Below are 14,772 nucleotides of genomic sequence, written 5' to 3' on the forward strand. Positions count from 1 at the left end.
AAAATAAATTGTTTCAAGCAGGCCATAACCATCTAAAATTACCAAGTCATATAGGAGTAATTTGTGGGCTAGGTTACAAATAATATCCCTCTACCTATTCATTAAATTAGGTCCCTGAGGATGTCTATTGAGCAATGCTGTGCTAGCCAGGTTCATTCACTATATGCACTTGAAATATTCCATAAATCAACCTCTAATTAATTCGAAAGGTGACACCTGCAGTCATACCCAGTTTACTTACAAATATAAATTCTCTTAAAATCTGCAAAATATAATAACGGGGTGAAATGAACTTCAGAGCATTCTTGCTGATTTATGTTTCACAATTTCATTTCTTTCAAACGCAATTAATTTCATTTGTGCCCCAGACAAATGCTCTTAGGTACGGGCCCCCGGTATCTACCTTGTTACCAATCTCTAAATTAATGCTGTTGTTATTAGCTATAGACTAGGAAATAGGTGTGGCACAAAGCCCACTCACACCTCATTCCTGGAGCCTGTCTACCACCATGGCCTGGAAATTAGATCTCCAAAGCCATGCCCACTCCATCCTTCCCTTTCTCAGTTCTTCCTCAGGCTAAGGCCGAAAGCCCTGAAGTCATCTTTGAGACCTCTATTTCTCTGCTACCCTGTCTCTTATCCATTAGAAAGTTCTACAGACTCCATCTTTCAAATCCATCCCAATGTACCACCGTTACCCACCAAGTCCACACCCTCCTTGCCACTAGCTCTCTGTGAAGTACTCTGCTAGTTTCCTAACTATGAAAGAACTTGGTAACATTGTTATTTAAAATTATTTCCATTCTCAGCCCAGTGCTGGTGGCTCACATCTATAATGCTAGGCTGAGATCTGAAGATCTTAGTTCCTAAGCCAGTGTGGGCAAAAAAGTCTCTGAGACTCCTATTTCCAATTAACCAGCAAAGCCAGATGTAGATGTATGGTTCAAGGGGTAGAATGCCAGCTTTGAGTGAAAAAGTGAAGCAAGAGATCAAGGCTTTGAGTTCAAGCCCTACTACTGGCACAAAAATTAATCAATCAATTAATTAATTTCCATACCTATGTGCTCATTAATGTCAATGGGTTTTCCCAGTCTCAAATACATTAAAAAAAAAAAAAAGAGGCCAGGTAGTGGCTCACATCTGTAATCCTAGATACTCAGGAGCCTAAGGATATTGCGTAGAAGCTAGCCTGGACAGGAAAGTCCAGGAAACTCTGATTTTCAATTAACCACCAAAAAGCTAGAAGCAGAGATGAAACTCAAGTGGTAGATTGTTAGTCTTGAGTGGAAAAAGCTAAGGGGCAGCATCCAGATCCTGAGTTCATGCTCCAGTACCAAAACACACACACACACACACACACACACACACACACACACAGACACACTCCCCAAAAGGAATCAGTGTGAAACTATTTAATCAAGCTAAGCAAATCCATTTTTCAAAAGATCCCCCCCCCCACTGTCATTCAGTCTTGCAGAATTTCTAACAACAAATTCACTTTAATGTTTAACAATTGTTAATAGGGACTGACAAAATGTAAGTAATTATATGGAACCAGTGTCACAACTCAATCAAAAAGAAAAACTGTAATGAGGACTCAAAGCCACATGTGGACAAACTAACATGAATAAATAGAATCTTCTACTTTATGTATAATAGCAGTAAGTCTAGATCTTTTGCTATTGAAGCTGCACATGCATATTAATGTAGAGAAATACTACATTATATGATAGGGATGAATATTATGGAGGGGGGACTGGGAATATGATTTAAAGGAGAAAAAGAAATAATAGAATATTGTCAACCACTGAGAAGCTTGTTCGTTTAATTTTTTAAACAAGACATAATTTGTTACATGCCTAACTCTAGTGTAACATAGAGTATATTCTCTATAAAACCTTGCTGATAAATAGATTGACTTCTTGGGAGTGTGTGTCTGACTTACAGGGATGGAACTCATATTTCTTTATGTACTTGCACAACAGGTTCCCTTGGGAAAGTTAACTATCCACATGATAGAACAAAGAGTGTATGTATATACGCATATCAATGGACATGTGAATCAATAGCATGAATATTTTGTTACTGTGGAGGTTGCCAAATCTCAAGAATTTTACAAAAGAAAAGGACATTCACTATTAATATTTCCACTTTCATTCAAACATCTTGGGCTATGTAACAAAAACGTCTAGGCTAGATATGCAAAAACACCTCAATAACCACCAGAGGGAGCCCGTGTGTTTTTCTGAACACATCGTGCACCAAAGCAAGAAAAAGAAAGAAAACACATAAAATATAAAACTGGAAAGGAGGAAAGGGAGGAGCCGTACTTGTTTTAGTGATCTAAAAGAATATCTTATGAATGGAAGGATAGGGTTTAAAAAATATTTATGTTAACAGTTCCTTTACTCAGCAGTAGTCCATTGAAATGCTTTGATAACATAAAAGGACAATTAGCTAAGCATTAAGATTTTTTAAATACACGTACCCTAAAACTAGAAGGTCCAGGAGAAACTGCTGTGATAGCATCCATGAGTCTCCGCTGTGCCCCAGACAAGCCTTCTCCCGCCTATCTTAAGGCTCCAGTGGGCCCAGCTATTCTGGTCCACTGTCCAGGTTGATGCAGGGGGAATGGGGGAGGGTTGGGTGTGGCTTCCTCACTTTGGGGTTGAGCTATCAAATGACAGCCTTTGGTGTGACTTGGGAGTTTTTCATTCTTCTGCCTGAGCCAAGTTCTGAGGGCATTAGAAGAATGACTTTCTTCCTACAACTGAGAATTGGATCAAGTCCTATCAGGATGTAAGACACTCTGAACAAGCCTTTCCAGAACCAAGCTCCACACAAACCAGACCCACCGCTCCACCGCAGTGATTGCCCCCTCGACTGGAAAATGTCCTGAGACTGAGGCTATACAAACCCTGTGATCTTGTTTTGAGATAAGCTCTGGGAAGGCTGAATAGAATGTCTTATATCAAGAGCAGTGACAAGTTCTAGAATTTTCCCTAAGCTTTATCTTGTTCTTATCTGGGAGGTAGGTCAGGGAGTGTCACCATTTTATCTTCAGGAAATTGAAGCTCAGAGGTGAGTCACTTGCTCCCCGTTGCTGGCCATTAAGAGATGACACAAACTGAGGAACTTGGACCAGTGGAGACAGGGATGTGAAACAATGAGCCAGTATTGGACTCAGCCATCCTCACGTCTTCTGAGATCATAAATTACTGTCTTCCTTTTCCTTTAAATTACAATTGAGTGAAAAGCCTGTCAGAAGTGAAGTCAATGACTAAGCCCTTATTTTACACAGTGTTTTTTCATGGTATGTTTTCCTAAGTTTATTTTTCATGTCCCGATAGGGTAATTTTATAATGTATGCAAATAGATTAGCACAAACAAATTGAATTCTACAGGGTTAGGTCCTCAGCTGAACGCTGCTCATTTCAACATGCTTATTAATGCTCGGGATATACAATCAAAAGCATTCTTATCAAATTTAACAAAGACGCCCAATTGGGTGGGGGTAGCTGACAGTTTAGAAAACTGGATTGAAATTTAAAATGACCTTGATGAACAGAAATGGGGGGGGAAGGCAAAAATTCAATAGAAATCTTTGCAAAAGAATTCATTCAAAAAGAGGGGAGAAAGAAACAAAGGAGAACCCCAGAAGGGAGGGAGGCTGACTGGGCAATTAGAACAGAAAAGGAGCTGGAGGTCGGAGGGAACAATGGGCCTCAAAGGCATCAGCGATCTGGCTCTGTCACTGTACAAAGAAGGCATGATTTGGGGAAGTACAAATGGGAAAATTCAAGCAAATTCCCCCTCTAGATCCAATGTAGGTAAAGCTTTGGGACGGTAGGACAAAATGTGTTTTGTTGAGACCCTCAAACATCTAGAGCTTGGAATGTAGGTTGTCATAACTTTGGAAGAGATCAAGACCTACTGTATGCACAAATGGACATGTTGAACTGAAACCCCTTTGTCCAACTACTTAAATGTTCTAATAATAAAATAAAATATCAAAAAGATTCAATCAACAATAACAAGGACAAAAGAGATCCTTAGAAAGAACAAAAACAATGCAAGTTAAAAAAAATTGTAGATAGCTTCAAGGCAGAAAGTTCTAGTACTTAGATCCTTTGTTCATGCAATGCCTAGAGTGTCCTTTCAATCCATGGGGTATCCCACCTTTTACCAAGTGTGAATCCACATGGGCACCTGCCTTATCCCTGAAGCATTTTGAGCCCCTTTTCTCTCCCTAAATTCCCTGCCACCACTGCCCAGTCCTACCTGGTTCCCACAAAGCAGACCCTAGGCCCAGCACAGGCAGCAGGGGCCCTCTAATGCTCTTGGAAAGCCCCTGGGGTAGTCAGAGAGCTGGGATTCCAGCTCCAGACCAACAGCTCCTCCAAGGGCCATGTCCTAACACCAGTGTGCCTACACAGATGCCCCAATGGGGCTTACTGGGTTGGGTGTCCTGTCTACTTCCCTTGCAGTGCAAGACCACATATTGCATATGTTTTCATGGGTCCCATCAGAAACTGGATTGATCAACTGATTTGTTAGAGATTTTCAAGGAAGGAGATGACCTATTGTATTAGATATTTCTGAGTTATTCTTTGATAGAAAATAGAAAATAAAACTACATTGAAGTTGTTATACCCATGCCAGCCGGAATAGAAGAGCTCCACATGCTGAGAAATTTGAAGGTTCTTTATTTAAGCTAGTGGTGGAAAGTGGCTATCACCCAAAAAGATCCATGGGCCCTGAAGGGAAGGGAAGTGGGTTTTTTTGTTTCATCTTTGTTTGGTCATGGGGCTTGAACTCTGGGCCTGGGCACTGTTGCTGAGCTCTTCAGCTCAAGGCCAGAGCTTTACCACTTGAGCCATAGTGCCACTTCCACAAATGGGGTTTTTAAAGGCAGAAACTGCAAAATTTACATATGGTTAGTTAGTGCCAGGGAGATTAGGTACTGAACAGATAAGGGGACAATTTTACAAGGCTATAAGGAGATTGGCAGCATGTATCTCTTAAAGAAAAGTGCCAAGTTAAGAGGTTTATAACCTAGGTAGCTTGTAAAATAGAACAACACAGTTGAAAATTTTGCTCTGGGGGTGTATTTACTCTTTAACTCTAGATCGTCCCTCAGCATGAAACTCTGCATGGTCCTTTGCTGTAAAACTGGGGTAAGGTGGAGGCTAGGTATTTTAAAGTGAAGATGATTTTGATATTAAGAAATTGGCAATGAGAGTTCTGAACAATCAACTCAATATAGCTATTGAAATATAAATAAAAAACATATGAAGCCTATATATTATATATAAAATATACCAAAATATATTATATAATAAAATAGGTAATATGTAAAACATATCAAACGTAGATGTATGTATGACAATATATTCTAACATATTACTGAAGGTGATCTGGGTATCTTCTTCACTGGCAATTCCTAGGAATGGAAATAGTTCAATATACATTTGTGAATTCCTATGTATATACAGTATCTATGTGTGTGTGTATCAACATTAATCAAACTATAATCTGTCTTCAATCTAAATTTACCTAAAGGTAAAGAGAACTACAGAATATTTTAATACCTGTGGACCTGCCTGACAGGATCGTTACTAGAATGAATTCAAAATCTAAATAGCATGTCAATGTTAAATTCATCTATCTAATCTGAGACTACTAGAATTTTCCTCTTCCAACCATAACACATATTTGCCAATAATTTGGTCTCAATCTCTCAACACTGAGGTGAGAAACACTCAAATACATCATATGTAAATAAGTGATACTGGATGTTTTATCCCCAGTTAATTGATGTAATGCTCTAATAGTCCCAAGTACCTGGTCAGGAGGATAATTGCCTTCAGTGTAGAAGAGAAAACCTTTCTGGAGACAGCAATACAGCCTCCTGCAACTTTGGAAGCAGCAGTGGAGTGTTTACCCATTAGGATGACATCATGTCCTTCGGCTCTGAGGATTCCAGCAGCCTCACCTTGAGGACAAGGCATGCAGTACAGCAAGAACAGGGAGAAGCTGCTGGCTAACGAGATGGATGAAACTTCATGTCTCCTATGTTTATCATTATTATTATGATTGGCCATCCACCACTATATTGGTTGGCTTCTCCGGGATCTCTTGCCCGCGTCAAATGATAAGCCTGAGCAGATGGCATATGGAAAGCCTGGAAAACCCTTGGCAGAGCAGAACATGAAAATAACCTATTTCATAAAAGATACTTTAAAAAGTGTGAGGAAACAAAATGTACACATGGTAGGGCCATCACCAAATGTGCTTTATATGTTCTCAAAATCATTTAAAGATTCTAATGAGACATCACCCCAATAACACCCCCATACATACCCTTTCACCCACAAACTCACAGCAAGCCTGTGCCAGACACAATGCAGAGAAGAATGTTCAGATACAGCAACACGTGTAGCTGGGGACAGATGGAGGGCCAGGATTTTACCATGCTTCCTGCACTTCCTATTCCCTATTTAGTTGGATGGGAACTACATATCTTCTCTGGCATCTGTACAGAACACACACACACACACACACACATACACACACACAGACACCAAGACCCTGGCATCTATACAGTAGAGGGAGAGAGAGAGAGAGAGAGAGAGAGAGAGAGAGAGAGAGAGAGAGAGAGAGAGAGAAATATGCCAGACCAGTGAACTTTTGTGACAGAGCAGAGAAAAGCGAAAGGGAGAAAAGCCAGCTAGAAGTCCAGCAAGGGTATTCCACCCATAAAATACATAACTCACAAGCACGAAGACAAACATTTCTTGGGAGCCTGAAAGCCGAGGGTGGCGTTGGTGTTGGCACGTTGACTGTGAAGTCACTGGGTTTTGCAGGAGGTGGGCACAGCAAGCATTGGCTGGCTGGGTCACACTTTCTAACAGTCATGCTCCAGAAATGAGTGTTTACACAGCACCCCAGTCACAGGACTAGCAGCAGATCTAATCTTCACTCCAGCGATAAGTGATTTGTCCTTCAAATTCACAACGGGCAGGCTCTGGATTTTCTAAGACTTTAGCTTTTTGTTGTTCTGTTCTCCTATTATATAGAGATTTGCACCCAGGGTCAGCTGCACATGCAAAGCCACTCATATCCCAAGACAGAGAACACAGTGGCTAAGGGAAAACCTTGAACCCAGGGCAAGATACCTTCTTGGGCTCTGGACCTGAAGCCCATAAAGACATCTTGTCTGGGCAAGATGACTGCTTTCAATCACTCTGAAAACAGAGTTGCAAAAATGTGGTCTGCAGGAGACTGTTGGTTTGAATCTGGCAGGTGTTCGTAGCTAGAGTTGGAAGCATCTTATCCAATCTGAGGGGATTATCTGAATGTGTTCATGTTTTAAGTTTGTACGGTAATACACTATTTCTTTTTTTTTTTTTTTTTTTTTTTTTTGGCCAGTCCTGGGCCTTGGATTCAGGGCCTGAGCACTGTCCCTGGCTTCTTCCCGCTCAAGGCTAGCACTCTGCCTCTTGAGCCACAGCGCCGCTTCTGGCCGTTTTCTGTATATGTGGTGCTGGGGAGTCGAACCTAGGGCCTCATGTATCCGAGGCAGGCACTCTTGCCACTAGGCTATATCCCCAGCCCCACTATTTCTTTTTATCTGGCCAGAATTCCATGGTCCTGGTCAATTCATACAGGTAAATAATAAAGGGTCAGAAAAGCAAGTGGAAAGTATTCTGACTTGTTTTCTCTAACTTTGAAAAATAGCCACAAAACAAAGAAGTAAATGTTATATATGTGTGTACTACATGTATATATGTGCACATGTATGTATGTTATATGTATATATACGTATGATATATATATAGTAAAAAGTTCTCTAGCTTTTAACCCCCAATAAATAGTTACTTTGCTTATTATCTTACGGAATCCCCATCTCCTTTTTTCAGTGATAGAGATTTGAACCTAGGACTGCATACTTCCCAGACAAGCACTATACTACTTAAGATATGCTCTCAGCTCCCTTTTAAATTTTTATTTTATTTTTGAGATAGGGTCTTGCTTGATATTTTTGCCTGGGCCAGCCTCAAACTCAAGATCCTTTTGTGGCTAATTCCGTAGTCTCTGGGATTATAGGCTTTGACCACTTAGCTTTGCTGAAATGATGTCGCAGTAACATTTTATGTAAGCTGACCTCCTTAAACCTCATCCTCCAGAACTCATCATGCCTAGCCTTTGGACTTCTCCTTAACAAGATTTTTCACAAACTGAATAAATTATTTCTTAACCAGTGGCCATCTACAACCTTCTATGTAGTAATTTCTTTAAAAAAAAATAACTGTTCTTCATATACATGACTCATGATCTTCAGAAGTTTGAGAAATTCCTGTTTAATCTTCTTCACATGAGACCCATGAAAGGACCCCAGGCTTGCTCAGTCCCAGTTACTCCCATATGTGGGTGGTTCCTGTGCTTTGGAAATACCTTTGGGTTCTGAACTGACTTTACCTTGGGAAAGCACTCTTCAGTATTTAGCAAGAAGGTACTCATACTCCCACACTACTTACACTATAACTGCCTCCAAATGAGGACTTTGCACGAATCTTTCAGAAACCATGTGTTGGCAACTTAAGAAATGGGATTCTTTTGTAAGACTCCCCTGAGTTTATTCTCTTGCTCCTTCTAAATGGATAAAGAAAAGGATTCACTAAAATAGCAAACTCCAGAAGCCATTGCTCCTCTGGTGGAGCCTGAGAAACAACCAAATCAACATAAGTATTAAAAAAAAAATCACACACATCTCATTTCTTCAAAGGACATCTGTAACATTTGATGGGAAATCTTAGAACTGTGGGGTTTTTAACTTCAGTGGTAAACATGGTCAGCCAGGTATGGAGCATATAGAAGGTGGGAAATCCCACTTAAACAGATCAGAAAACAACCACAGCCCTATTGAAACAGTCCACCCACATTACTGCCTCCAGGGTCACTTTTCTAATATTCTTCTTAATTGTTTTATAGGTTCCATTGTCCTGTGCCATCCCACATTTAATGACCCTAATGGGTATAGTAAATGAAGTTAATAAAAGAAAGCTTTTTCCTGTTTTGTTTTTTTTTTAAGCCACACCTCTGCACTCTCTGCCCAGGCAGGGTTTATTTTATGTTCTGGCTGACCTGGCTATCATCTTCTTACTTGTGCTTGCCTGTGTTGATGGGGTGACAGATACATGCCACTGCACCCGGCTGGTGTGCTTCCCCCATAGCTGGGATATCAGGCATGAACTATGGATCCCAGATACTGGTTGAGATAGACCATCCTGAACTTCTCTCTGCCTAGGCTAGCTTCAGACAGTGATCCTCTGATCCCTACCTCCCAGGTAGCTAGGATGACAGATTTGAATCACCACTCCCAGAAGAAAGTTCTTTTTAAGCAAGGTAAGGCCAAGCCTGGAAATAAACAGATGGCCAAGGCAGTATGAAACACCACAAGTTGATACCTGCATATTTGATTAAAAGTTAAAAGCTGTAACTAATAAGACTCTGAGTTGACACTGGGAAGGGAGAGATATTCTTTCTGCAAAGGATCTACTTAAGACACTGAAACACAGACCATGCACAGGCCATAGGCTTAATAAACATTGTTATTTAGAAACACAGGGCAAACACAATATTTCTCAGTATGTAATTAAAGAAGACAAAGGATGAAATAAATCATCATAACACAACTTGCCCCTTTAATTGACTTTCATTTAACACTACTTCAAGGTTCCTAGGATTCTTTTTATCTTTCTAGAACTTCAACTCTCTTCATGAATGTCTTTCATCTCATTTGCTTTGTCTGACGGATAGCACTGGATAGCTTTCCAAGTAGCAGGTGGCATGGTGACATCTACTCTGTCTGCTAAGAGTCTGCTTTTTGCTTGCAAGAGATGTGATGTGGCATAGCCCAAACAAACACAATGAAATTTATACTACCTCAAATACTGGGGTGTCAGCCTGGCCAGGTCTCCAAATCTTTCAGAGCACTATGTTGCTACCAGGGCCTGTAGCTGGTGTTCAGCAGACTTTAAGCTCCTCTCTTCTCAGGAGGTGAACCCGTGATGACAGATGTTGGCTCTTCTGCTTAGAGCCTTGTGCCTGTCATGCCCCTGCAGGGGAACCCAGCCTAAAGGTCACCAAGTGCCTGAGGGAGATGCCAGCTTCCTTTTGAAGCCTGGAGCATCTTAGCCCTCCCAGGGCTTAGACTTTCTGTGTGTGTCCCCATCGCACTGGCTGTCCCTTGATGAGGAAGTCCAGGGCCCTTTTTATCATTTTGCCTTGGCTAATGATCTGTATGTGATACTTTGTGCCCTCCAAGTCCAAAATATCAACAGGATCTGTTTGCTACTCTAACGTCTGTTGTTTTAGAATCTTTATGGGGCTGCTGCTTGTCTAGAACCTTCCTCAATATACAGAGATGTTTTTAACAGAAAAGATGAACAGTAAGGTTCAGTAAAGCCCAGTATTTTAAGGAGAGCCCCGCAAAGGCAGAGGATAGAAACTTCATTTAAAAAGGACACTTGTGAGAAGGACAGCTAAAAAAAAATACAAGACTGGAGAAAGCACAAACTATGGATCGTCCTAACATTTTTGAACTTAGTTGTTCTCTCTCTCTCTCTCTCTCTCTCTCTCTTTCTCTCTCTCTCTGTATGTGTGTGTGCCTTCCAAGATCATCTCGTTCAATATTCACAAGGGAATCATGACTAACATCCATATTCTAAAGTCAGGACAAGACAAATCAAGCCATTTGCACAAGGCCCTGTGGCTGGAAACTGGAATCCATTGCTGACCCAAGTGGAGTTAAATTTTGGTGACATTTAAAGTGTCACGGTTAGGTCTGGAACCCATACTTGTAGTGATATGGTTGTGCGCCAGAATTCCCAAGGAGAGTTTTAAAAGTTAGCATTCTATAAAGAGGATGACATATACAATGTTAAAACCAGCTCTCTCAAAAGGGACACACAAAGAATCTGAATGTAATTAAGACAGTGCATCTGGCCACAGACACAAGACTGAAAGCTGGGAAAGGAAAGGGGACAATTCTGTGACATTGCCGCCTGGAACACAATTTACATGGTGAGGATTCTACATATCAAGTCAATGCCACTACAGATTAACCCCTTACGCCTCCCCACATGAACCTTTCTATGCTGCTGCCTAACCCCAGAGTCCAACTAATATTCACATAGGAAGACAGGCTACTGATCTGCATAAGCTTTGTTCTAAACCTCCTCTCTTGCCTGTTTTCCAAACACAATGACAGTAATCACTTATTTTCAGTTTCCAATGAGAAATGTGGACTTTGATGCATGTGGATGTAATTAGACAAATTTATCAACTGACCCTGGATGGCCTATTTTGTATTCCCATTAAAGCAAAGCAACTAGTCTCCTACGTTCTATTAAACTAATGATGTGTTCCACTGACATGGGAAAAAGGAACCCCTCCGTGCCTGTGTGGGCTGTCCCTGGAATAATCTTTCTCTGGCTCGAGCAGCACAGCCATGCAATGACTGCATCAGGGCAGTCGCCCCTTGGTATTTTAAAGTGACTCACCAAAGATGCCAAGGCAAGATTAGAAAAGTATTTCCTGCTGTGTTGACTGCATATCAAGAGCTTTCTTTGTTAGTAGGGCCATCAGGATTATTTTTTTTTTCTTTACCTTATGACAGTGTTTAGAAGCTAGGCAGAGAGAGTAGCTACTCACATTCTCCTTGTCAGGAATCCCTAGAGGAGGGAAAAAGAGACAGAGAGGCCATAAGTTGTGTGATTAACCCATACAATGGAAATGAACTCCTTTGTTGAATTAAAAAAATAACATTTTGAGGCTTTCCATTTGTGTTTCCATAAAAACATACATTAAAAGATGCTACTTAGAAAAATAGCTGTACTGATCAAAATCTGTATCTTTAATAAATCGATGAAGCAAGAGTAGGATTCTATTCCCATAAAACGCACAATTATTTTATTTTTCCAATATATACTTCCTTTTTCCAGAAGTAATAATCCTTCCCTGATTCATTTACACCATGTAAGCGATTATAGCCACTGACTTGGGACCAGCACACTCAGGACTGTGAGCAGATGCAGCAATTCTTTTGCTGGACAGGCTGCACATCTACATTGATAAACCATCTCACATGCTAGGGACAAGCAGTGTAGAAACACCTGCAGAGTGCAACTTCTACTCTGAGCAAAGCAACTTCCTATTGCCCACAAATCAGGCCTGTGCAGGGCAGTTAACAGTTTCCAGGCATATCCCTGTTTTCTTAGCTAAAAGCTCACAGCTCATCCCTGCCTCATCTGTTCATTCATTTGCAAACATCTTAGGCTCCTCTACTATGGCTAGGCCCTTTCTTCTCTCTTCCTTTGTGACTGCTAAGCTAACCGACAGGGAGAGGGGTAGCTGACTAGAAGGTCACAGCTTCAGCAGATGAACCTCCCAGGGCAGTGGGCACACAGTGGGCTCAAGTGGTGTCATACTGAGCAGAGTTGGTTTCACGTGTGGTTTGTACCTCATTCAAACCAGTGGAGCAGTGTGAGGTAATTGGCATTGTAAAAATACAGTGCACTTGCTACATAACTTGGCCTACAGTTCTGTTCCCTAAACTGGGACATACTCAGGACAAAATGCTCAGGCAGGAAGCAAGAGGACAGAGAGAGCTGTCTCCTGAAATGGACAGTGTCACCAAGCATGTCCGCTATAACATCCTCAACAACTCTGAAGGAACGAGGGTGGCCCACCATAGACACATGGCAACTCTAGCCATGCTATCACCATGTGGCAGGACCAGAAGTGACGGCATCAGGAGACACAGAATGGAACAGAAGCAATAAAGGCCCAGTTGCATAAATCATGTCTGAGGGATGGGAATGGGAGTTAATATGAAAAGTGGATTTGAGGCCACTGATGACCTTGAACAACAGGCTAAGACAATGGGCTGCCAGGGCAGACTGTGGACCACCATGAGGAGTTTTTCAGACAGAGTGGCCAAAGTCACACAACTGGGAGACAGTACAGCTAGGGTTTTGGTCCTGGAGCTCCTGTCTGAGCCAGGAGACAAAAGAAAGATTGGGGAAGGAAAGAAAAAAAGGACCTCTCTCCTCCCTCTGCCCCTGCACAACAGAGGGGAAGCAGAGGGGAAAGAGGGCAGGGGCTGCTGAGTGGGAAGCAGCAGGGGAGGGAGGTGAGGTAGCTCCTGGAGGATGCTGGTTACCTGGGAATGGGGACCCTGCAGAGAGAAAAACAAGTCTGGAAAGGAACAGGAGATTGGAGGTGCTGGTTCAGGAGGGGAGGGGGAACTGAAGGACCAAGGAGAGAGGGAAGTGTGACTCCCTGTTCTAGAGGTGCTTCGAGTGGTCCAGTGTGGTGACTTACAATACTAGCTAAGCAGTAGGAGGAGGATCTACGTGACCAAGGCAAACGCATGAGACCCTACCTGACAAATAACAAAAGCAAACAGTGTTGGGATATGGTTCAAGCACAAGGCCCTGAATTCAAATTCAAGTAACCACAAAAAAAAGTTTAAAAAAAAAATAGAAAGCACGTGGAATGGAAGCCTGATAGAACACACTGTGTCTGGGAACCAAAGTGCTACAACTTCAAGCACTCCATACATGGTTCTCTCACTCTTTCTCTTTTTCTTTTTTTTTTCTCTCTCTCTCTGTCTCTCTCTCCTTCTCTCCCCCTCTTCCTCCACCCCCCCCCCATACACACAGAGCTTCCTAAGGAGACTCACAGTGAGTGCATGGAGCTGCCACCAGCAGCAGCAGTGGAGCTAAACATGCAGGCAGCATGGACACCCAGAAACCAAAATGACCCGGATGTTTTTCAGGCCATGGACATGTAGTAGAGTTTCACAGTGAATACCTTCCTTTCTTTTACCATCAGCCAGACATGAGTCTCTTCTAAAAGGTCTGGATTTTTTTTCTTTAATCCTCTCTATAGAATGCACACAACACAACAACACAACACCAACAACAACTGCAGTTAGCCTGTCCACCACACCTTTGTGCCACCTCATATATACGGCAAGAGCACCTGACCGAGGCTTGGATTTTCAGGGGCCCTGATTTAAGAACAAGGGATGCCTCCCCCACCACTCCAACACTCCTTTGCATTCAGGGCTTCTGTGCTGGATGCACAGAGTCCAAGAAACAAGGCAAGCCTCTTGGTAGTTAAATGTGACCAAGATAAAATTCAGATCAGGAACCCCATTTTTTAATTAGCTGCATGATAGCAATTTCACCATTATATTTTCACATATGTTTACCATACATTCCAACCACTCTCAGCTCTCACAAGCCCTGTTTGAAGAGGGCATTGAAACAATCCTGCATTTCACTAAAGTGCACACTCCCTGAGAATGCCAAGTAGGTAAAGTCTCAGTCAGTCCCAGAGCAGCCTCCTCCCCTTAGCTAGCACTACGAAATAATAGTGCTCTAAGGAGCATCCTTTAAATATCTCGTGTGAGCTGGCAGGGCTATGTACAAAAGAATCTGGAGACTCGCTGTCAAGCTGGTATAGGACATATTTTTTTTTTTTTTTTTTTTTTTTTGCCAGTCCTGGGCCTTGGACTCAGGGCCTGAGCACTGTCCCTGGCTTCTTCCCGCTCAAGGCTAGCACTCTGCCACTTGAGCCACAGCGCCGCTTCTGGCCGTTTTCTGTATACGTGGTGCTGGGGAATCGAACCTAGGGCCTCGTGTATCCGAGGCAGGCACTCTTGCCGCTAGGCTATATCCCCAGCCCCAGGACATATTT

At 42.1% G+C, this 14,772-nt stretch overlaps 1 protein-coding gene across 1 annotated transcript in view; it reads right to left on the reverse strand.

The window, feature by feature from the left end:
- The window catches only part of Rapgef4 (Rap guanine nucleotide exchange factor 4), a 297,243-nt gene that overhangs the window by 127,866 nt on the left and 154,605 nt on the right, over positions 1-14,772 (reverse strand). Inside the window, 1 exon segment of the mRNA XM_048345237.1 lies at positions 11,719-11,738. Coding sequence (XP_048201194.1) covers positions 11,719-11,738 — 20 coding nt within the window.

This window comes from Perognathus longimembris, chromosome 4 (genome assembly GCF_023159225.1).
Source record: "Perognathus longimembris pacificus isolate PPM17 chromosome 4, ASM2315922v1, whole genome shotgun sequence".
Lineage (NCBI taxonomy): Eukaryota > Metazoa > Chordata > Mammalia > Rodentia > Heteromyidae > Perognathus > Perognathus longimembris.